The sequence below is a fragment of the Nicotiana tomentosiformis genome, chromosome 6 (assembly GCF_000390325.3).
Source record: "Nicotiana tomentosiformis chromosome 6, ASM39032v3, whole genome shotgun sequence".
Taxonomy (NCBI): domain Eukaryota; kingdom Viridiplantae; phylum Streptophyta; class Magnoliopsida; order Solanales; family Solanaceae; genus Nicotiana; species Nicotiana tomentosiformis.
Window position 1 is genome coordinate 116,640,920 of NC_090817.1, and position 23,722 is coordinate 116,664,641.

The window sequence follows — 23,722 nt, forward strand, 5'->3', positions numbered from 1 at the left end:
AGAGAAGATCGGAGAAGGTAATATCATAGTGGACATACATGCGATGGTAGCAAATGCAACATATAAATTCAACTAGTGTATTTGCCTGCATGAGTCAAGCCTTAACTTTAATGATTGGGGAAAGCATTTCCTTATCCAAATCTGTGCTTCGCGCCTGCATGAAAAATTAAAATATGAGATTAAATAATCTATATCATAAATTCTAATAATAGAAAATATTTTATTAATAGCAAAAACAAAGATAATTTTTTTACAAAGCCAATTAGAACCAAGAATTCTTTTTTTACAAAGCCAATTAGAACCAAGAATTACAACACATGATGCTTATAGACTTAGACGTGACGCTTCATGTAGTCTTGGGCTGTAGTGTAGTTAACCTCTGGATAGAGTTTGGATGCCCCTTCTCCTCCTCCTCCTATTTCAAAATTAACAAGGTATCCTTCATTGCAAACGTGATAATAGTGACACATTCCAACTTGTTCTGCATATTCAAGCTCTGTATTTTATGGAACCGAAACAAAGAGAGGAAATTACGTTAGTAATCAAGTTGAAGGCATCAATACACATTTTTTTAAAAGTAAATGTTAATTATAGTTGTTGATGCTCGACTTGTATTGTCATGAAGTATGTGCTTTTTGTCGCACCACCTTTGTACCTCCCAAAAGATACGTATTATGCATTATTATGGGTTAAAGAGTTTTTCTAATTAAAGTGACAAATTTGAGTAGGGATTATTTTATTTACAGAGTCGGCACTTGGAATTGATTTTTTGGGTGTTTCAAGTCACCTTTTATTTGAATCCCTAGTCAAAGGAAGGTTTGACTTTATTATTATTGGTTTGCGAAAATAAAGTTCGGGTAAGGAATTCTATTGACCGAGGAGAAGGTGTAAGGCATTCCCCAAGTTTCTTGGTTCTAGCACGGTCACATTATTGACTACATTTGGCTTAAATTAATTTTGGATAAACTGTGATTTATTGGTTTTCATGCTTTATCTATCCGCTTTTAATTATTAAAATATGAAATTATTTTTGAAACGAATCACGTGTGTGAATCCGTTTTATTTATTGTGCCAAAATCATGTCACGCGTACGTGTACACAATTAATAATATTTTATTATATTAAGATTGTTTTGACCAAAGTTGCGCGAGCACATACTTCGATTTTAATTTTGAAAATTACAATTATGCCATCGCGATAAACTAATTAAAAGCGCGCCTAATGCACTCTAACGATGTTCATTATTCTTCCTAAACTTTGAGATTATTGTGAAGTCATGAATTATGGAATTACTTGTGGAAAAAGTGTATGATTTTAGATATTTGAATAAATAAACCATCATATACCAATACCCTATAGCCCAACAATTGAAGCCCAAACTTATTATGGTCCAAATCTTTAAAGCAAGTTTGAATACCATATTTTCAGAAACATAATTAAGCATATAGCTTTTAAGGACTACTTTACATTATTATTTATAAAAGTTAGGCAAATAAATAAAATCACATGAAATAAGATAAAAAGAACAGAGGAAAGAATAAACCTTTAATGCAAAATTTCAAATTAAATGAGTCTTCAAGAACATGTACAATAACTTAGACGAACGCCGAACAAGCATAAGCGAAGAAGAACATCAAAGTTAGTGAACTGAGCTACAACGGAATTCTCGACCACGACTATTGACTCCACTATTTGGCGTGTGAAAAGGGATGTTTTGAAGTATTTTTTGTTGGGTTTTGGATGATGAATTGCTGGATTTTTCGAAAAAAAGATGAAGTAAGACTAAAACGAGTAGAAATTCCCTTAGCGTAGAAGAATAAAAACAATTTCTCTCAATTCCCTCCTCTCTTCCTTTTTCTTCTCTTTCTCTCTCTCTTTTCTCCTCACATTTCTCTTCTATTTATAGAAAAAATGTCGAAATTTTTTCGGATTTCTATTTTATTTTTTTAATATTTCTTTAATTAAAAAGAATTCCCTCTTCCCATTTTTCTTCTTTTTATAAAGGAAATAATTCTCACTTTCCTTTACTTTTATTATTTTAATTTTTTACTTTTTTTACTTTTATTTTTTTATTTTCCACTTATTTTGCCCTTTTTTTAAAAAACATTTCCACTTATTTTACTTTTTTGTTTTAATTTCCACTTTCCTTTAATTTTTTTTTAATTTCCACTTTCCTTTACTTTCTTTTTTTTTAATTTTCACCTACATTTAATTTTATTTTTTAATTCCAACTTTCTTTTACTTTTTATTTTTTAAATTTTCACATTCTTTCACTTTTATTTTTTTAATTTTCCACTTTCTTTTACTTTTATTTTTTTAATTTTCCACTTTCTTTTACTTAGTTAAAAAAATAATTTTTACCTACTTTTACTTTTACTTTTTAATTTCATACTTCTACTTTTCCTATTTTTTATTCTCATCCGAAATTTTAAAAATATTTAATTTATTTACAATTTTTTTATTTTTATTTTATTTTAAAATAAAGATAAAAATGATATAAATAGTAATAACTGATATTTTAAATTATTTTTAATTTTTACCCTATATATATAAAAAAAAAGTGTAACAAATCTAAAAAATATAGTATTAAATTTCTAAAAATATTTACATAGTAGAATGTGATAAAAATTCAAATATAGTAAATAATTAGTTGCTCACAGCTGCCCCTCTTTTCTTGGAAACATGAAAAGTTTTCAGGCAAAGACTAGGTGAGCCATGTGACAAATTTTTGACCAAACCGTTATTCAAAATGAAAAGAAATAAAAGATATGGTGTAACTGAGTCCTGATTTTGGACAGCCTACATATCACGGGTTATAGGGGAATCAGGTCACGTGTAGTTCAAGGAGAATGGTGGAATGATGAGTTGAGGAGTCGAGTGAGGTTCCGTCAAGGCTCCGATCCGCGGTCCTACTATTATATCAAAATAAAAAAGATACTAAACAAGCCTATCTGCTATGAGTTACAAGATTCCTATCTATGAGTCTTCTGAAACTTGATCTTGAGTCTTGACTGGTTCTTCATGCAGACTCTAATCTAAACCTTGATGCTCGCTAGCTGTAGGTGCTAGTTCATTGTTCTATAGCTTCTTCTAATCAAAACGGGACTCTAATGCTAGTGGCTTCAGTCATGTCTTGAGCATTCCACATCTTTTTAGCTGCTTTTGCATTTTGGATTCACCTATTTTTTCTTTTCTTTTATTCTGAATTGAGACTTCTTGTTTTGGTCATCTCAAACCCTGTGCCTCAAGTTAAAACCTACTCAGACACCAAAACAAACAAATAAACGAAATTTTTCTGCCCCAGTTTGTACTAGAAATATTTTGTGAGATATTGTAACAAAATTCTAAACTACTTATTTATTAAAAGTAATAAAAGGTCGGGAATGTTGTACGCCGAAAACATCAGAGACTAGGAAATGGAGACCCTAGGTCTAAAATGAAAGAAACTAGGGAGTGGAGACCATATGTTGGAAAAGCGACTAGGGATAGGTATACCCTAATACTGGTAAGGAAATGTAACCAGGGGTTGGTACCCTGTATTACTGAAAAGAATGTAATCATGGGATGCCGTCCTATATTACAGAAAAGAAATGTAACCAGGGGTTGGTGCCCTGTATTACTGAAATGAAAATGAATCCCCTGGGCGAAAAGGTTCTACCTAGGTTAAACTACGAAAAAGCTTGGGTGAAGAATACTTCTACCCAGAATATGAGTTGGATCCCTATAGGCGAAAAGTTTTTACCTGGGTTAAGCTTCGTAAAACAACCTGAGCGAAGAATACTTCTACCAGAAACTACGAGCTGGATCCCCCTAGGCGAAAAGGTTCTACCTGGGTTAAGCTATGCAAAACAACCTGAGCGAAGAGTACTTCTACCCGGAACTATGAGCTGGATCCCCATAAGACAAAAGGTTCTACCTGGGTTAAGCTACGAAAAATAACATGAGCGAAGAGTACTTCTACCCAGAACTATGTGCTGGATCCCCCTAGACGAAAAGGTTCTTCCTGGGTTAAGCTTCGTAAAACAACCTGAGCGAAAAGTACTTCTACCCGAAACTATGAGCTGGAACCCCTAGGCGAAAAGGTTCTACCTGGGTTAAGCTACGAAAAGCAAGCATGGGCGAAGAGTACTTCTACCCAGAAATATGGGTTGGATCCCAAGCTACGTAAAATAACCTGAGCGAAGAGTACTTCTACCCAGAACTATGAGCGCGATCCCCCTAGGTGAAAAGGTTCTACCAGGGTTAAGCTACGAAAAACAAGCAAGGGCGAAGAGTACTTCTACCCAAAAATATGAGCTAGATCCAACTAGGAGATAAAAGTTCTACCTGAGTTAAGCTACGTAATACAACCTAAGCGAAGAGTACTTCTACTCGGAAGTATGAGCGGGATCCCCTTAGGCGTAAAGGTTCTACCTGGGTTAAGCTACGTAAAACAACCTAAGCGAAGAGTACTTCTACCCGGAAACTATGAGTTGGATCCCCCTAGGCGAAAATATTCTACCTGGGTTAAGCTACGAAAACCAGCCTGGGCGAAGAGTACTTCTATCTGGAACTATGAGCTGGATCCCCTAGGCAAAAAGGTTCTACCTGGGTTAAGTTACGAAAAACAGCATGGGCGAAGAGTACTTCTACCCGAAACTATGAGATGGATCCCTATAGGCGAAAAGGTTCTACTCGGGTTAAGCCACGAAAAACAACCTAGGCGAAGAGTACATCTACCCGGAATTATGAGATGGATCTCCCTAGGTGAAAAGGTTCTGCCTGGGTTAAGCTACGAAATACAGCCTGGGCGAAGAGTACTTCTACCCGGAACTATGAGATGGATCCCCCTAGGCGAAAAGGTTCTACCTGGGTTAAGCTACGTAAAACAAGTCTAGGCGAAGAGTACTTCTACCCAAAAATATGAGTTGGATCCCCCGAGGCGAAAATGTTCTACCTGGGTTAAGCTACATAAAAACAACCTGAGCGAAGAGTACTTCTACCCGAAAACTATAAGCTGGATCCCCTTAGGCGAAAAGGTTATACCTGGGTTAACCTATGAAAAATAGCCTGGGCAAAAATTACTTCTACCCGGAACTAAGGGCTGGATCCCCCTAGGTAAAAAGGTTCTACCCAGGTTAAGCTAAGAAAAATATCCTGGGTGAAGAGTACTTCTACCTGGAACTGTGAATTGGATCCCCCTAGGAGAAAAAGTTCTACCTGGGTTAAGCTACGAAAAATAGCCTGGGCAAAGAGTACTTCTACCCGGAATTATGAGCTGGATCCCCCTAGGCGAAAAGGTTCTACCTGGGTTAAGCTACGAAAAATAGCCTGGGCGAAGAGTACTTCTACCCGGAACTATGAGCTGGATCCCCCTAGGCGAAAAGGTTCTACCTGGGTTAAGCTACATAAAACAACCTGAGCGAAGAGTACTTCTACCCGGAACTATGAGCTGGATCCCCCTAGGCGAAAAGGTTCTACCTGGGTTAAGCTACGAAAATGGTATGAGCAGTAGTGATGCATGCTAAAAATAAAGGAAAGTGGAGATTTTGAGGAAACTTAACTTTGGTGACATTCGTCCTTTAGGAATCGCCATTCTGCACTACTTTGTTCCTACTGCAAACAAAGAAAAAACATGAGCATTCAAAGTGGTGGTCAGTTTGTGGCCTTGATGCCCTTATCGAGGTTGAGTGCCTTTTCAAAGTATCTGTTCGCTTCAAACAAGAGCCCTGTAATCGGTCTTACCATCCTTTCTTTGCCTTTATTTTGGCACGAAGTTATACCGAAAGGGATTCAAAGAAAAACAACAATGGAATGGAGAATGAGTTTAAACAAGAGGTGTCCTTTTCGGGGAACAGAAATTAAAGAAGGACTTATCTAGGAGTACAAGCGGACTTCAATGAACATAACATGCCTTTTAGACTGGATGCCTGATCTGTGTAAATCGTTCGGCTCTCAGCAATTCATCACAACTTTTCCCTCGAAACCGAGAAACCTTGCCCAGGACTGTGTCGATGCCAATGGATGTGAAGATCCTCTTTTCGATCAGTAGTGCTTTTTGCGGGTTTTCACCAGCTGACCTCCCTCATTTCTCTTCTCACCATCGCCTAATAGTGCCCTTTGCAGGTTTTCACTAACATGACTCTCTCATTTTTATTTTCTCTGCTCGTCTTCGCCTTACGGTGCCCGTAAGGATTTTCACCAATAAGACTCTCTTATTTCATTTCTCTCATTTGGTTGTATCAGTTCCAAGTAACTGTATCCTCCAATTCTTGAACATTCTCGTTGATTGATCGGAAGGACTTGAAAAGGATTTGGATTGAATTACAACTTTGGAACCTTTCAAGCAAAACCATCGTCGAACCAATTGTAACATCTGTCCCAGTTTCAATTTTTTTTTTTGAGAATGTGGATTTTTATTTTGGTGTGACTGAACCCTAGAGAGAGGCTGCCTACGTATAATTTCGGAATCAAGTCGAACGTAGTTCAATGAACATGAACTTGTTTGGATTTTTGTATTGTTTTTCTTCTGTTTTGTTTTCTTTTGCTTTTGCTTTTAATAATAACTTCCAAGTTCCAAAGAGGGTAATCAAAAAAAGGGAAATCAGCTCAAAGGGTTTGCATAAGGTTGATAGTACTTGGATAGTGAAAAAGAAAGTCTTCTTCATCCCAACCATAGAACATTAATGTTATATAAAGGATCAAACATAGTACCTTTTGACTGCACCTGCGTTGACAGTTGTTTGAGGGATATTTCCTTCGATGTTTCTCAAGTACAACACTCTCTTTTGGCAGTATTCCCGTTATATTGTATGGAACTTTCCAATCCGGAGCCAATTTTCCTTTGGCTTCTTCATGATGCGGGAGGATACGTCTTAGGACGAGTTTCCCCACTTTGAACTTTATGGGTCGCACTTTCTTGTTGTAGGCATGGGCCATTCTTTGTTGTTACAACTGCCCGTGGCAAACTGTGGCCATCCGTTTTTCATCAATCATAGTCAATTATTCCAAACCGGTTCTTGACCCAATCTTTATCCTCAATCTCGGCTTCAACAATGATCCGAAGAGAGGGAATTTCAACTTCTTCCGATTTTATTTGGACTTGGCTTAGGCCTATTGTTCCAATTCTTTGTTTATTTTCTCACAAGCCTTATCTTCAATACATTCTTCTTCTTGATTCATTATTTCGAGGTCTGACAACATTTTAGGATCTTGGCATGAAGTCCGCGAGCATGTCATGTTATTAAAATCTGCATTAACAGAACTGAAAAGAGAATAAGAAAGGTGACAAGATTAAGAAAAGAGACATTCCTCGACAATGAAATATTAATTTCATTTAATTGATTTTTTTTTTGATTTTTTTTTTTTGAATTTTAAAGATAGAAGGGCTTACATCGGAAAGTAAGACAGTAAAGTAAAACATCCGGATTACACCCTGAAATAATCCGGACGCAGAAAGGATAGCAAGACTGGCTACCGAGACTCCCGTCTAATAGGGGACTTTCAGGCTTGGAGACTGTTTTTTGGCTTTTCTTCTGTCTCGGCAATGGCCTTCAGTGCCGGATCAAATTCCTTATCTTCACAGATCATTCCAACTACTGGCCCATTGGTGTGAGTAGGAATAGGATTGTTTATCATATTAGGGGCCTCTTCATCCCTAAGCACTATTGCCTTGACCTCGATGAGGTCTTCCACTGCTCTCTTAAGAGTCCAACAGTCTTCCGTATCATGTCCTACTGCTCCAGAGTGGTATTCACATCTAGCATTATCCCGGTGCGAGGGAGACTCGAGGCTTGGCTGTTTGGGGCCACTGGTTGCAGCAGACCTAGCCTGACTAGCTTTTGGAACAAGCTCGAGTATGATTCACCAATAGAGGTGAACTAATTTTTTCTGAAAGGCTCTCTTGGGCGAGGAGTGTATTGGGGATCATTTGGTTGGGGGATTATATAGAGCTTGGAAAGAATGGGCATTTCTAAAAAGTGGATCTCGGTTTTGTGTATAATGTAGTGGTCGCGTGTAAGGTTGCGCGTTCATCACCGCATAGGGAGGTGGTGCAACGGCCTGTGATGCGGCCTTAAAGGAAGCATAACTCAAGATTCGACACGTTATTTAAACCATTTTCGATCATCTCCCCAATTTTGATAGCCTCGGTGAATGGATTACTCATAGCGGGAAGTAGTCTGCCTCTTGGGCCTGTTGGAAGACCGTAACTATTTCTGCTTCATCCATTTGAGCCTTTACCCTGGCGGCTTGTTCGCGCCATTTGACAGTATATTCACAGAAACTTTTCGCCGTCTTCTTTGTCACACTCGACACAAAGTTCACTTTTTGATTTTTCACACTTGCTTTCTTTTTTTTTTGCCTTTTTGTTTTCTTTGTTATTTTGTCACTCTTTTTTTTCCACTCAATTTATTGAATGGATATGATCGAATCCGATAGGGATTGCCCACGTATCATGATGTCGTATGAATCAGATCTTGCGTAGTTCGGGAAGATTAGGAATAAAGTAAATAAACTAACTCTTTTTTTTAGATTTTGGATTTATTTTAATTTTCGAAAGAAAGACTAATAAGAAGAAAGAAAATATTTTTGGTTTTCGCTTCTTTTTTTTTTTGGAACTTTGATTTTTTTTTCTTTTTTCGGAAAGACTTCTAGAGAAGATAAAGAAAAACATATTTTTGGATTTTGATTTGATTTTCTTTTCGAATGAAAGACTTATAAAAAGAAAGATTTTTTTTATTTGGGATTTTTTAAGGAAACACTTCTAAAGAAGGGATTAAAGGACAATATGTTTGGATTTGTTTTAAAACAATTTGGGCTGGAACCGATAAGGTTTGCCTACGTATCTCACATCCGGTGAGAATCAGACCCGAGTAGTACGGTCAAACCGACTATGTTCCCTTTTAATTTTTATGAAAATTAATCTTTACACCCTTTAGTAAAAAAGATTATTTGTACTAAACTAGGAGAATGTTTTTTTTTTTTTTTTTTTCGCTCAACTAATTTTCTAAAGTCGGTCAACAATGCAAGCAAGCCTTCCAAATGACGTAGCAAGTAGCACATAAGTGGACATGATGGTCTCAAAGAGGATACATGTCTTATACGGACCAAGCCCATGTGCCGAGTTTCGCTAAGTCAAATGCATGGGATGAAAATAAAGCGAACCTACCAGGGATATCAGGCATGAGGTTTGTTCTTCTAGGTTTAAATCATGGTGGAGAAGGTACCTAGAATTGCTTACTCGAGCGGACAACTTGAGCCGGGGAGGGTCAGCGTACCGGTAGCATTGCTTTCCGGCTTAGCTGATTGCGCTCCCCGCCTAAACTATGTGTGACTAAAAATCATTCATCGGGTGGCAAACACCTCGGGTATCTCAAAGAAAGGGGGCTATGTCAAGCAAATGCCCAATTTTAATTTCAAGAAGACTCAGAGGGGTGCATGAGAAAATAATTTATATGTACATTTCAACAATATCAAAGCTGTAAAAAGCGGACAAGTAGCATATTAGCCCAAAATAAATCACGGAATATACAAAAATTAATAAAGCCAAATAAAGTCAATGCACAAGATCGAATGCTCGTGGTTCCCCAGCGGAGTCGCCAGAGCTGTCACACCCCTTTTATACACCCCAAAACGATATGTATTATGGATTATTATGGGTTAAAGAGTTCTTCCAATTAAAGTGACAAATTTGAGTAGGGATTATTTTATTTACATAGTCAAAGACGAAGAAAGAATGACACAAGTAGAAATTCCCTTAGCGTAGAAGAAGAAAAATAATTTATCTTAATTCCCCCCTCTTCTTTTTTGCTCTCTTTCTTCCCCTCTTTTCTCCTCACATTTCTCTTCTATTTATAAAAAACATATCGGAATGTTTTTAGATTTTTATTTTTATTTTTAATTTTTTTTTAATTAAAAAGAATTTTCACTTCTCACTTTTCTTCTTTTTATAAAAAAATAATTCCCACTTTCCTTTACTTTTATTTTTTTAATTTTCCTATTTTTTTACTTTTCTTTTTTTATTTTCCACTTATTTTACTTTTCTATTTTTTTTAATTTCCACTTATTTTACTTTTCTTTTTCTTTTTTTTAATTTTCACTTTCTTTTACTTTTTTTTTAATTTTCACCTACCTTTACTTTTATTTTTTAATTTCAACTTTCTTTTACTTTTCATTTTTTAAATTTCCACATTCTTTTACTTTTATTTTTTAATTTTCCACTTTCTTTTACTTTTATTTTTTTAATTTTCCACTTTATTTTACTTTTTTTTAAAAAAAAAATTTCACCTACTTTTACTTTTACTTTTTAATTCCACACTTCTACTTTTCCTATTCTTTATTCCCATCCAAAATGTAAAATCTTTTTAATTGTTTTTCGTTTGTTTTAATTTATTTTATTTAAAAATAAAGATAAAAATAAAAATAATAGTAATAGTAATAATTGACCTTTGAAATTATTTTTAATTTTTACCCTATATATATAAAAAAGTGTAACAAGGCTAAAAATATATTTTAAATTTCTAAAAATATTTACATAGTAGAAGGTGATAAAAATTCAAATATAGTCAAAAATTAGGTGCTCACGCTTTTGATAAATGGGGAATTAACAACTTATAGTACTTTTCAGTGTAGTTCAAAGATTTATATCTTAATAATAGAAAATAAATAACATAGTTCGATTTAATTTTGGTTCTTACCCTTCATAGGAGCCAAAAATTCTTCTTTGGAAAGAGTTGATTTTTTAAGCTCCTTACTAATCGGTTTTTCCCAAATTTGAACAACCTCTCTTTGGGAAAGTATGTTTTTAGGATGCCTAAGATAAACTGTCTTATTGAGTGTCCTTGAATCATCTATGCTCTTTATGGTATATGTTGCAATATCATATTTGTACACACAAATTGCTTTCTATATATATATATCATAAGTGTAACGACCCGCCCGGTTGTTTTGAGTATTACAACTTCGTTTCCCCATTTACTGCTCAATTCGTGCTTTGCAGTTGTTATGTGACTTGCCGGGGTAATTGGTCGGGTCCGGTAAAGTTTTTTAATGAATTGGAACACTTAGTTCCAAGGTTTAAAACTTAACTGAAAATAGTTGACCGAATGTTGACTTATATGTAAACGACATCGAAATAGAGTTTTGATGATTCCAATAGCTCTGTATGGCGATTTTGGACTTAGGAGTGTGTCCTGATATTGAATTGGAGGTCCGTAGGATATTTTAGCGTCAATTGGCGAAAGTTAAAAATTTGATGAATTTTGGAAAGTTTGACCGGGAGTGGACTTTTTGATATCGGAGTCGGATTTCGATTTCGGAAGTTGGAGTATTCCGTAATTTCAATTATGACTTGTGTGTAAAAGTTGAGGTCAATCAGACTAGATTTGATAGGTTTCGGTGTCCTATGTAGAAGTTTGAAGTTTTAAAGTTCATTAGGCTTGAATCGATATGAAATTCATATTTTTAGCATTTTTTGATGTGCTTTAAGGGCTCAATTAAGTTTGTATGATATTTTAGGACTGGTTGGTTAATTTGGTTGAGGTTCCGGGAGCCTCGGGTGGATTTGGGATAGTTAACGGAATTTAATTTGGATATTTGTAGAATGTTTCGACATCGTTTCTTCAAGAATAAGTGGTATCACATTAATCAAATGAACTTCAAATTCCTTTTTATTGAAGTATTAGACCCGTATTGAAATTTCGGAGCATAGAAAAAGAATCGTCTAATTCGGATATTGTATGAGAGAGATATGCCCATTTCTGTGTAGGGAAAGATTTCCCGCCGCGAGCGTCCATGGTAGCGTGGGGCGCTATCCCTGGCGCTGGGACTTTTGGAGTTCTGGAAATGGCGTCACAGGCAGCGCCCCACGCCACCTGTGGCGCTACAGACATAAAACCCCTATAAACAGGGAGTTTTGCCATTTTTAACAAAAATAGAGTGGGGAGCTCGGTTTAGGCGATATTCACAGGGGGTTTTCACAAATTTGAACTAGGTAAGTATTCTTTATCCTAAATCATTTATATATCATGATCCCATACTTATTTACATCATGAATCCGTGAATTTAATTGAAGAAAATCAGATTTTTTGTAAAATCTTCCAAAAATGTAAAATGAAGATTTGAAAGGCAATCCGATGTCGGAATTTGATAATTTTTGTATGGTTGAACTCGTATCAGAATGGATGTTTGGATTTCGTAATTTTTTGTCGGGTTCTGAAAAGTGGTCCCCATGTTGATATTTAGTTGACTTTTCCAAAAATGACTTAAATTAAGTCTCTGTCGAATTGTGAATAATTTCTAAAGCTCAAATTGAATTGTTGGTAAATAAAGTGCTAGGTTTGGAGAAAAATTCGAAAGGCAAAGCCGTGGTTGAGCTTTGAGTGGATTTTTGGTTTGAGATAAGTGACTTGTCTAACCTTATATGGGGGAACTTTCCCTTTGGATTGGTATTGTTATGATAAATGTGATGTGTTGAAAGCCGTGTACGCGAGGTGACGAGTGTGTACACGGGCTAAATGTGGAGAATTATGGCTTTAAATTGAGTAGATCTCGGTCACATATTAATTAAAGTATTTTATCTTGTTATACTCATCATCATTTGTCTACTTTTATATTTTACATTTGCCTTACCTTTTCATGCTAATTGCTTTACCTGCTTTATTAAAACTTTATTTCTTTTATTCCGTGCTCATTATTTGAAAGTTGAATTTCTTAAGCGAATTATTAAAAGTATGAATTATCTGACATTGAAATTTGGTATTGAGGCAAAATGTTAAATTATAAAATATTATTTTGTTGAGTTATTCACTCCCGAATATTTTGTTGAGATTTTTGAATACATTGTGATTGAGATGTGAGCTCCTTATTGTGGAAAATAATATTGTTGATTTATTTTTGGCAAGTTGAAATATTTGGGCAATTGAGGTGCGAATTTTGTTATATTGTGATATTGATACGCATGCGGTGGTATAAGGTCTGGGTGTTGAAACGCATGCGGTGAGATAAGGTGGCTTGATACGCGTGGCTAGTAGGGAAACTACTAGAAGCCATGCGATGTGATAAGGTGGGCTGAAACGCGGGATGCTATTTCGGAAAAAATATTTTTTTAAAAACTAAATGTGAAGGCTCCCGCGGTGATATAAGGAAAAGAAACATTGTGAATTTATTAATGATCTGGGACTACGAGGCGGTACCTCGGGAGTGCCCTTGTTGATATTTTTCCGTTGATGTAGTTGTCTTGATTGTTTTGTTTTTTCCTAAATATGTAAATTACTGTTTTTCTTCGGTGATGTATTATTTGCCCTTATTCTGTGCATTTAAATTGTGGCATACTCCATACTTGATTCATTTCCATTGTCATTATTATTATTATTATATTGTTAAATATTTCGCCCTGTCTTTTATTATTTCTAGTAGGGCCCTGACCTGACCTCGTCACTACTCTACCGAGGTTAGGCTTGGCACTTACTGGGTACCGCTGTGGTGTACTCATACTACGCTTCTGCACATTTATTTTATGCAGATCCAGGTACTTTCTACCAAACCAGGTATCACTGAGCTAGTCCGCACGCGGAGACTTTAAGGTATACCTGCCAGCTTTCACAGACCTCGGAGTCCCCCCTCTATCCTTATTATGTTATTTTCCTTATTCTCTTTAGACTCTCATGTATAGAGACACTTAGTATTTCCTTTAGAAGCTTGTGACTTATTTCTACCGAGTTTTGGGAGTTGTAACTATTTTGAATTATAGTTTTTATTTATTTATTTCATATGTTGAGGTTTGGGTTTCGGTCTTAGATTCCGTTATTCCGCATAATTGATAGGCTTACATATTCTTAGAGACTAGGTGCCATCACGACATCCTACTGAGAGAAATTGGGATCGTGACAAGTTGGTATTAGAGCACTAGGTTCATAGGTGTTATGAGTCACAAGCAGGTTTAGTAGAGTCTCGCAGATCGGTACGGAGATGTATGTACTTATCTTCAGGAGGCTATGGAACTGTTAGGAAAAAGCTTTACTTCTTTGATTCCTTATCGTGCGCATTTGTTGACTTCAAAATTCTAAACCATTGTCTTTCTATTCTCTCACAGATGGTGTGGACATGCACAACTAGATCCGATGATCAGACACTCGCGCCCCTAGTTGGAGCCGCACGAGGCCAGGGTCGGGGCAGAGGCCGAGCCAGAGGCTGAGGAAGACCACGTGGTGCAGCCAGAGCACCTGTACAAGTTGCTGTAGAGGAGCCACCAGTAGCTCCAGCTGGAGAGCAAGCACCAGAGATGCCTGTTACTACCCCTGCACTTCAGGAGACTCTTGTCTAGGTTTTGAGCATGTTTTGCACTCTAGTTTAGGCAGGGTTGATCCCACTTGCTCCTGCCACATCTCAGGCCGGGGGAGGAGCACAAACTCTTGCCGCCTGTACCCCAGAACCACGGGCCTAGGTTGACCATGCCCCAAAGTTTATACTAGTGCAACCAGTTGTCCCAGTTCGGCCCGAGGTTAGGGCAGCAGTTTCTGAGGGGGAGCAGCTCAGGCTCAAGAGGTACAAGAAGTACCACCCTCCCACTTTCAGGGTTTGGTGCCAGAGGATGCACATGATTTTCTTGAGGAGTGCCACCATATCCTCCATACTATGGGTATTGCGGAGACTAGTGGGGTTTCTTTCACTGTATTCCAGCTTAGAGGAGTGGCCTACCAGTGGTGGCGAGCATACACGTTGGATGGTCCGACTGAGGCAGCTTCACTTGGACTCAATTGTCAGATATGTTCTCGAGGAAGTATGTTCCTCAGAGTCTCAGAGATGTATGGCGCAGAGTTTGAGAAGTTGTGCCAGGGCTCTATGACAGTATCGAAGTATACAGTCTGGTTCAGTGATTTATCTAGGCATGCACCTGCCCTAGTTTCTACTGTCAGAGAGCGTGTTTGTCGATTTATTGAGGGGCTTCACCCTAGTATCAGATTCAGTATGGCTCGAGAGCTGGAGATGGACATCACATACCAACAGTTAGTGGCAATCGCTAGGAGATTGGAGGGTATGCGGACCCGAAAGAGAGAAGGTAGGGAAACTAAGAGGCCTCGGGATTCTGGAACGTATAACAGTTCTCGTGCCCCAGTTGCAGCCCGTCATGGTAGAGGCTATATGAGCCGTCCTATTCATTCAGCACTTCCAGCTTCCAGCAGTATTCCGGCTACTCCCAGACCTCAGGTTCCCTATTATGCACTGCCAGTGTCTACTGTACCTCCTGCATGGGGTGCTTTCAGCGGTCAGTCCATCCGATTAGGCCCAAGCCAGTCCCAGCAACCACGCCCTCCGAGGGCTTATTTTGAGTGTGGTGAAACTCGTCATATAGTAAGGGATTGGCCCTGATTTATGAGGGGTTCACCTCTATAGATTTTGAAATCCCTACCTATTCCATGGGGCCCTTAGGATTCTCGGGCCATGATTACTGCACCAATTGCCACTCCACCTGCACAACCAGCTAGAGGTGGAGGTCGGACAGGTAGAGGTCGCCCTAGAGGGGGAGGTCAGGTCAGATATTATGCCCTTCCTGCTAGGACCAAGGTAGTTGCATCCAATTCTGTTATCACAGGTATTGTTCTGATCTATCACAGAGATGCATCATTTTTATTTGATCCAGGCTCCACTTATTCTTATGCATCATCTTATTTTGCTCCGTATTTGGGCGTATCACGTGATTCTTTGAGTTCTTCTGTTTATGTATCTACACTCATCGGTGATTCTATTATCGTTGACTACGTGTATCGGTTGTGTTTGATTATTATCAGTGGTTTTGAGATTAGAGCTGATTAATTATAACTCAGTATGGTGGATTTCGATGTTATTTTGGGCATGGACTGGTTGTCGCCCTATCACGCTATCCTTGACTGTCACGCCAAAATGGTGACGTTGGCTATGCCAGGTCTACCGCGGCTAGAGTGGAGAGGTACCTTAGATTACGTTCCTAGCAGGGTTGTTTCATTTCTTAAGGCTCAACGAATGGTTGAGAAGGGGTGTGATGCGTATCTGGCCTATGTGAGAGATGCTAGTGTTGATACTCTTACCGTGGAGTCTATTCCGGTAGTAAGGGATTTTTCAGATGTATTTCTAGCGGATATTCCGGGTATGCCACCCGACAAGGATATTGACTTTGGTATTGATTTGTTACCGGGCACTCAGCCCATTTCTATTCCACCATATCGTATGGCCCCAACAGAATTGAAGGAATTAAAAGAGCAGTTACAGGAGTTGCTTGATAAGGGTTTTGTTCGGCCTAGTGTATCGCCTTGAGGTGCTCCAGTCTTGTTCGTAAAGAAGAAAGATGGTTCCATGCGTATATGTATTGATTATCGACAGTTGAAAAAGGTTACAGTGAAGAACAAGTACCCATTGCTTCGCATTAATGACCTATTTGATCAACTTCAGGGTGTTAGGGTGTTCTCTAAGATTGACTTGTGTTCAGGCTATCATCAGTTGAAGATTCGGGAGCCAGATATCTCGAAGACCTCTTTCAGGACTCGGTATGGTCAGTATGAATTCCTTGTAATTTCATTTGGGTTGACCAACGCCGCAACATTTATGTATTTGATGAACAGTGAATTTCAACTCTATCTTGATTCATTCGTCATTGTGTTTATTGACGACATTCTGGTGTACTCCTGAAGTCGAGAGGATCATGAGCAGCACCTAAGGACTATGCTTTAGACTTTGAGAGAAAAGAATGTATATGCAAAATTTTCAAAGTGTGAATTATGGCTAGATTCAGTGACATTCTTGGGTCATATAGTTTTGTGCAAGGGAATCAAGGTAGATCCGAAGAAGATTGAGGCAGTGCAAAGTTGGTCCAGACCGTCCGCAGCAACGGAGATCCGGAGTTTTCTTGGCTTGGCAGGGTATTATCGCCGATTTGTAGAGGGTTTCTCTTCTATTGTTACACATATGACTAAATTAACCCAGAAGGGTTCTCCGTTCAAGTGGACCGAGGAATGTGAGGAGAACTTTCAAAAGCTCAAGACAGATTTGACTGCAACCCCAGTATTGGTGTTGCCTACAGGTTTAGGGTCTTATACGGTGTATTATGATGCGTCGCATATTGGTATCGGTGAAGTGTTGATGCAAGACGATAGGGTAATTGTATATGCGTCCAGACAGTTAAAGGTACATGAGAAGAATTATCCGGTCCACGACCTTAAGTTAGCGGCTATTGTTCATGCCTTGAAGATCTGGCGGCACTATTTATATAGTGTCCCTTGTGAGGTCTACACCGATCATCGGAGTATACAACATCTATTTAAATAGAAGGAGCTTAACTTGCGGCAGCGGAGGTGGTTGGAGTTGCTTAAAGATTATGATATCACCATTTTATATCATCCCGGAAAGGCAAATCTGGTGGTTGATGCCTTGAGTCGTAAGGAAGAGAGTTTGGGCAGCTTAGCATATCTACCAGTAGTAGAGGATCCTTTAGCCTTGGATGTTAAGGCCTTGGCCAACCAGTTAGTTAGATTGGATGTTTCCGAGCCGAGCTGAGTTTTGGCCTACGTCATTTCTCAGTCTTCTCTTTATGACCGCATCAGGAAGCGTCAGTATGATGACCCCCATCTGCTTGTCCTCAAGGACATGGTTCAGCACGGCGATGCCAAGAAAGTCATTATTGAAGATTACTGTCTATTACGGATGCAGGGCAGACTATGTGTGCCTAATGTAGATGGTTTACGTGAGTTGATTCTCTAGGAGGCTCACAGTTCTCGGTACTATATTCATCTAGGTGCCACGAAGATGTATCAGATTTGAGGAAGCACTATTGGTGGAGGCGGATGAAGAAAGACATAGTGGATTATGTTGCTCGGTGCCTAAATTGTCAGCAGGTGAAGTATGAGCATCAGCGACCGGGTGGATTGCTTTAGAAGTTAGAGATTCCAGAGTGAAAATTGGAGCGGATCACTATGGATTTCGTTGTTGGGCTCCCATGTACTTAGAGGAAGTTCGATGCACTTTGGGTGATTGTGGATAGATTGACCAAGTCAACTCATTTCATTCCTCTGGTTACTACTTACTCTTCGAAGCAGCTGGCTCAGGTCTATATTCGCGAGATTGTCACGATTCATGGCATACCAGTATCTATCATCTTTTTCCGGGGTGCGCAGTTTACATCATGGTTCTGGAGAGCCGTGTAACGTGATTTGGATACTCGGGTGGAGTTGAGTACATCATTTCACCCTCAAATGGACGGACAGTCCCAGTGCACTATTCAGATATTCGAGGATATGCTTTGTGCGTATGTGATGGATTTTGGGGGTGCTTGGGATCAGTTCTTGCCGCTGATGGAGTTTGCCTACAACAACAGTTATCTGTCGAGCATTCAGATGGCATCGTATGATGCTTTGAATGGTAGGCGATGACGGTCTCCAATGGGTTGGTTTGAGCCAGGCGAAGCTAGGCTATTGGGTACAGATTTGGTTCAGGATGCTTTGGAAAAGGTTAAATTGATTCAGGATCGACTTTGTACAGCCCAGTCCAGACAGAAGAGTTATGCGGATCGGAAGGTTCACGACATTGCATTCATGGTTGTGGAGCGGGTCTTGCTCTGGGTTTCGCCCATGAAGGGTGTTATGAGGTTCAGTAAGAAGGGTAAGTTGAGCCCTAGGTATATCGGACTTTTTGAGATCCTTGAGATGGTTGGAGAGGTGGCTTACAGACTTGTACTACAACTTAGTATCTCAGCAGTACATCCAGTTTTCCATGCTCCGAAAGTATCACGGCAATCCGTCTCATGTGTTAGACTTCAGCTCAGTCCAGTTGGACAAGGATCTATCTTATGTTGAGGAGCCAGTGGGCATTTTGGACAGGCAAGTTCGGAAGTTGAGGTCAAAGAACATTGCTTCAGTAAAAGATCAGTGGAGGGGTCATCCAGTCGAGGAGGTGACTTGGGAGACAGAGCATGATATGTGTAGCTATTATTCTCATCTTTTCACCACTTCAGGTATGTCTCTATACTCGTTCGAGGACGAACGTTTATTTAAGAAGGGGAGGATGTAATAACTCGGCCGATTGTTTTGAGTATTACAGCCCTGTTTCCCCATTTACTGCTCTATTCGTGCCTTGCAGTTGTTATGTGACTTGTCGAGGCAATTGGTTCGGGTCCGGTAAAGTTTTGGAATGAATTGGAATACTTAGTTCCAATATTTAAAGCTTAAGTGGAAATAGTTGACCGGATGTTGACTTATGAGTAAACAACCTTGGAATAGAGTTTTGATGATTCCAATAGTTTCGTATGATGATTTTGGAATTAGGAGTGTGTACGGATGTTGAATTGGAGGTTTGTAGGACATTTTAGGGTCAATTGGCAAACGTTGGAAATTTGTTGAATTTTGGGAAGTTTGACTGGGACTGGACTTTTTGATATCGGGGTCGGATTCCGATTATGAAGTTGGAGTAGGTCCTTAATGTCAATTGTGACTTGTGTGCAAAATTTGAGGTCCATCAGACTTGATTTGATAGGTTTCAGCGTCGGATGTAAAAGTTTAAAGTTTTAAAGTTCGTTAGGCTTGAATAGATACGAAATTCATATTTTTCACGTTGTTTGATTTGATTTAAGGGCTCAACTAAGTTCGTATGATGTTTTAGGAGTGGTTGGTATATTTGGTTGAGGTCCCGTGGGCCTCAGATGGATTTCAGATGGTTAAAGAAATTTAATTTGGATATTTCTAGAATGTTTTGACGTCCTTTCTTCAAGAATAAGTGGTATCACATTAAGAAAATGAACTCCAAATTCGGTTTTTATTGAAGCATTAGATCCGTATTGAATTTTCGGAGCCATAGCAAAACGAATCGTCAAATTCAGACATCGTATGAGAGAGTTATGCCCATTTCCGTGTCGGAAACGATTTCCCGTCTCCAGCGTCCAGGGTAGCATGGGGCTCTATCTCTAGAGCTGGGACTTTTGGAGTTCTGGAAATGGCCCCACAGGCAGCGCCCCATGCCACATGTGGCGCTACAGACATAAAACCCCTATAAACGGGGAGTTTTGCCATTTTTAACAAAAATAGAGTGGGGAGCTCGGTTTGGGCGATTTTCAGAGGGGGTTTTCACAAATTTGAACTAGGTAAGTGTTCTTTATCCTAAATCATTTATATATCATGATCCCATACTTATTTACATCATGAATCCGTAAATTTAATTGAAGAAAATCATTTTTTTTGTAAAATCTTCCAAAAATATAAAATGAAGATGTGAAAGACAATCTGATGTCGGAATTTGATAACTTTTATATGGTTGAACTCGTATCGTAATGGGTGTTTGGATTCCGTGATTTTTTGTCGGATTCCGAAAAGTGGGCCCCATGTTGACTTTTAGTTGACGTTTTCGAAAATAACTTAAATTAAGTCTCTGTCGAATTGTGAATAATTTCTAAAGCTCAAATTGAATTGTTGGTAAATAAATTACTAGGTTTGATTGGTTTGGAGACAAATTCAAAAGGCAAAGCCGTGGTGAGCTTTGAGTGGATTTTTGGTTTGAGGTAAGTGACTTGTGTAAACTTGTGTGGGGGAAATTCCCATTAGGATTGGTATTGTTACGATAAATGTGATGTGTTGAAAGCCGTGTACGTGAGGTGACGAGTGTGTACACAGGATAAATATGGAAAATTCTGGCTTTAAATTGTGTAGATCATTGTCACATATTAATTAAATTATTTTATTCTGTTATACTCATCATCATTGGTCTAATTTTATATTTTATATTTGCCTTACCTTTTCCTACTAATTTTTAACGACTTGGACGGTCCTTTGAGAGTAATTTCCCCGATCCCCTATTTTCTGCTTCCCCCGTATCTTTTTATGCTTATGTGACTTGCCATGGGGTTTTGTTTGTGGTTTCGGAGTGATTTGAGACACTTAGTCTCTAAAACGGAAGCTTAAGTCTTAGGATTTTGACCGTAGTTGGAACTGTATGAAGACGACTCCGGAATGGAGTTTCGTTGGTTCCGTTAGCTTCGTTGGGTGATTTTGGACTTAGGAGCGTGTCCGAAATGTGAATTGGAGGTATGTAGCTGATTTAGGCTTGAAATGACTAAAGTTGAATTTTTGGGAAGTTTGACTGGAAGTGGACTTTTTGATATCGGGGTCGCATTCTGATTCCAAAAGTTGGACTAGGTCCGTAATGTCAAATATGACTTGTGTACAAAATTTAAGGTCAATCGGACGTGATTTGATAGGTTTCGGCGTCAGTTGTAGAAGCTTAAAGTTTCAAAGTTCATTAAGTTTGAATTGGAGGGTGATTCATGTTTTTAGCGTTGTTTGACGTGATTTGAGGGCTCGAGTAAGTTCGTATGGTGTTTTAGGACTTGTTGGTATGTTTTGTTGAGGTCCCGGTGGGCCTCGAGCGAGTTTCGGATGCCTAACGGATCGAAATTAGGACTTGTGTAGCTGCTGAAGTTATTCAACTTCTGGTGTCATCGCACCTGCGGTGGGGTTAGCCGCAGGTGCAGACATGCATGTGCAAATCGAGGAGAACAAAAGCAGAGTTGGGAGGTTTGGACAGGGGTCGCAAGTGCGAGGAAAATGCCGCACCTGCGATGTCTGCAGATGCGCTAGAGGAACCGCAGGCGCGGAGGAAGATCGCAAAAGTGGACCATTGTCCGCAGGTGCGCATACGTAGGTGCGGCCACCTGATTGCAGAATCGGTCCCAATTACCTTAAGTCATTTCCGCACCTGCGATGGAATTTCCGCAGGTGTGGTGTCATAGGTGTCACTGGAAGCCCGCAGATGCAAAATCGTTAGGCAGAAAAGGGCCAAGTTCGAGGGTTTTATCCCATTTTCAATTTTGGGACTTTGAGAGCTCGCATTAAGGCAATAATTCAAGGATTTTTCAGAGAGAACTTTTGGCTAATGATTCTTAACTCACTTATGATTATATTCCACTAATCTATAGTTAATTTCATCATCTAATTAAGGAATTTGGTTGAGAAACTTGGGGAAAATGAGAGAAGTTCTTCAACTAAGTTTTTGAGTTTTGATTGAGATTTTGATATCGGATTTGGATAATTTTGGTACGAGTGAACTCGTGGTTGATTGGGTATTCATATTTTGTGACTTTTACCTGATTTCGAGACGTGGGCCCGGTCAACTTTTTAGGACGATTTTCAAATATTTTGTTAAAGTCTTGACTTCATTAATTAGATTGGTCTATTATAGTTGCATTTATGGTATGTAATTAGTTTTGGCTAGATTTGGGCCATTTGGAGTCGGATAATCGAGGAAAGAGCATTCTTACTGATTAATTGAGCTTGGTTCGAGGTAAGTGGCTTGCCTAACCTTGTGTTGGGAAAATCCCCTTAGGATTTGGTACTGTTGTGATATGTGAGCGCTGTGTACGTGATGTGACGAGTGCGTACACGGGCTATTTGTTGTAAAAACCGATTATTTTTATGAGTAGTAACCTGTTTTCATCTTAGTTGAGTTATACCAACATGTGTAGTTATCCTGCTTAGTCTAATATCGCATGTCTACTTGCTTTAACTGCTTATCTGAACTCTCTGCAGTATGCCTAGTTGATATCCTGTTTCTCCTTGATTTTTATCAATCTTAACTGCAGGATTCTTGCTGTTAACTGTTGTATTTGTTGTTTTGAGCTGTTTGTTTTCTTTTGAGACTACGAGGCGGTACCTCAGGAGATCTCCTCGCATATTTACTTTTGAGATTAAGAGGCGGTATCTCGGGAGATCTCCTCGCATATTTACTTTTGGGACTACGAGACGGTATCTCGGGAGTACCCATATTGTTATCTCATTATGTTGTGTTGTTATTTCTTTGTGAATACTTTCTGTTAACTGCTCCATTTTACTTCATTTTAATATATCATTTGTCTTATTATTATATCCCAGTAGGGCCCAGACCTGACCTCGTCACTACTCTACCGAGGTTAGGCTTGGTACTTACTAGGTATCGTTGTGGTGTACTCATGCTACTTTTCTTCACAAGTTTTCTGTGCAGATCCAGGTCCTTCTTATCAGCCCCACTACTAGCTGAGAGTGCTTGCTGTAGTATGGAGACTTCAAGGTACATGTGTCACGTCCGCAGACCTCGGAGTCCCCCTCTATTCTCTCCTATGTCATTTACCTTCCGTACTTCTTTTATTAGACTCTGGTGTATAGAGAGACTAGTTTTCCTCTGTAGCTTGTAACTTATAATGTTCCGGATTTTGGAAATATTGTGTATTACTAGAGTGTTGGTTATTGTATATGCCAAGTGGCATTGTTACCAGTTATTTAGTTATCTGTTGCAGTTAGTTGTTAAGTTTTACTTCCATTTTTTTTATTTCCGCATTTTGTTAGCCTTACCTAGTCGTAGAGACTAGGCCCATCAGGATGTCTAACGAAGGGAGAATTGGGTCGTGATAAGTTGGTATTAGAGCTCTAGGTTCATAGGTGTCGTGAGTCACAAGCAATTTTAGTACAGTCTTGCGGATCGGTACAGAGACGGCTGTATTTATCTTCGGGAGGCTATGGAACTATTAGGAAAAATTACACTTCTTTGATTCCTTATCGTGCGAAATTGTTGACTTCGAAATTCTAAATTTCTGTATTCTATTCTCTCACAGATGGTGAGGACACGTACATGCGGATCTGATGACCAGGCTCCCGCACACCCTGCTAGAGCCATGAGAGGTCGGGGCCAGGGTAGAGGTCGAGGACGTCCACGTGGTGCAGCCATAGCACCTGCACGAGCTGCTACAGAGGAGCCCCCT

General features: G+C 39.0%; 1 protein-coding gene across 1 annotated transcript in view; it reads right to left on the reverse strand.

The window, feature by feature from the left end:
• Positions 1-275: 275 nt before the first annotated feature.
• The window catches only part of LOC104102952 (bifunctional pinoresinol-lariciresinol reductase 2-like), a 39,191-nt gene continuing 15,744 nt past the window's right edge, over positions 276-23,722 (reverse strand). The window contains exons 3-4 of the mRNA XM_070177717.1: positions 10,677-10,880; positions 276-496 (exon numbers count right to left, since the gene is read on the reverse strand). Of these exons, the coding sequence (XP_070033818.1) occupies positions 333-496; positions 10,677-10,880 (368 nt within the window). The 3' untranslated portion in view covers positions 276-332. The remainder of the gene's footprint in view (positions 497-10,676; positions 10,881-23,722) is intronic.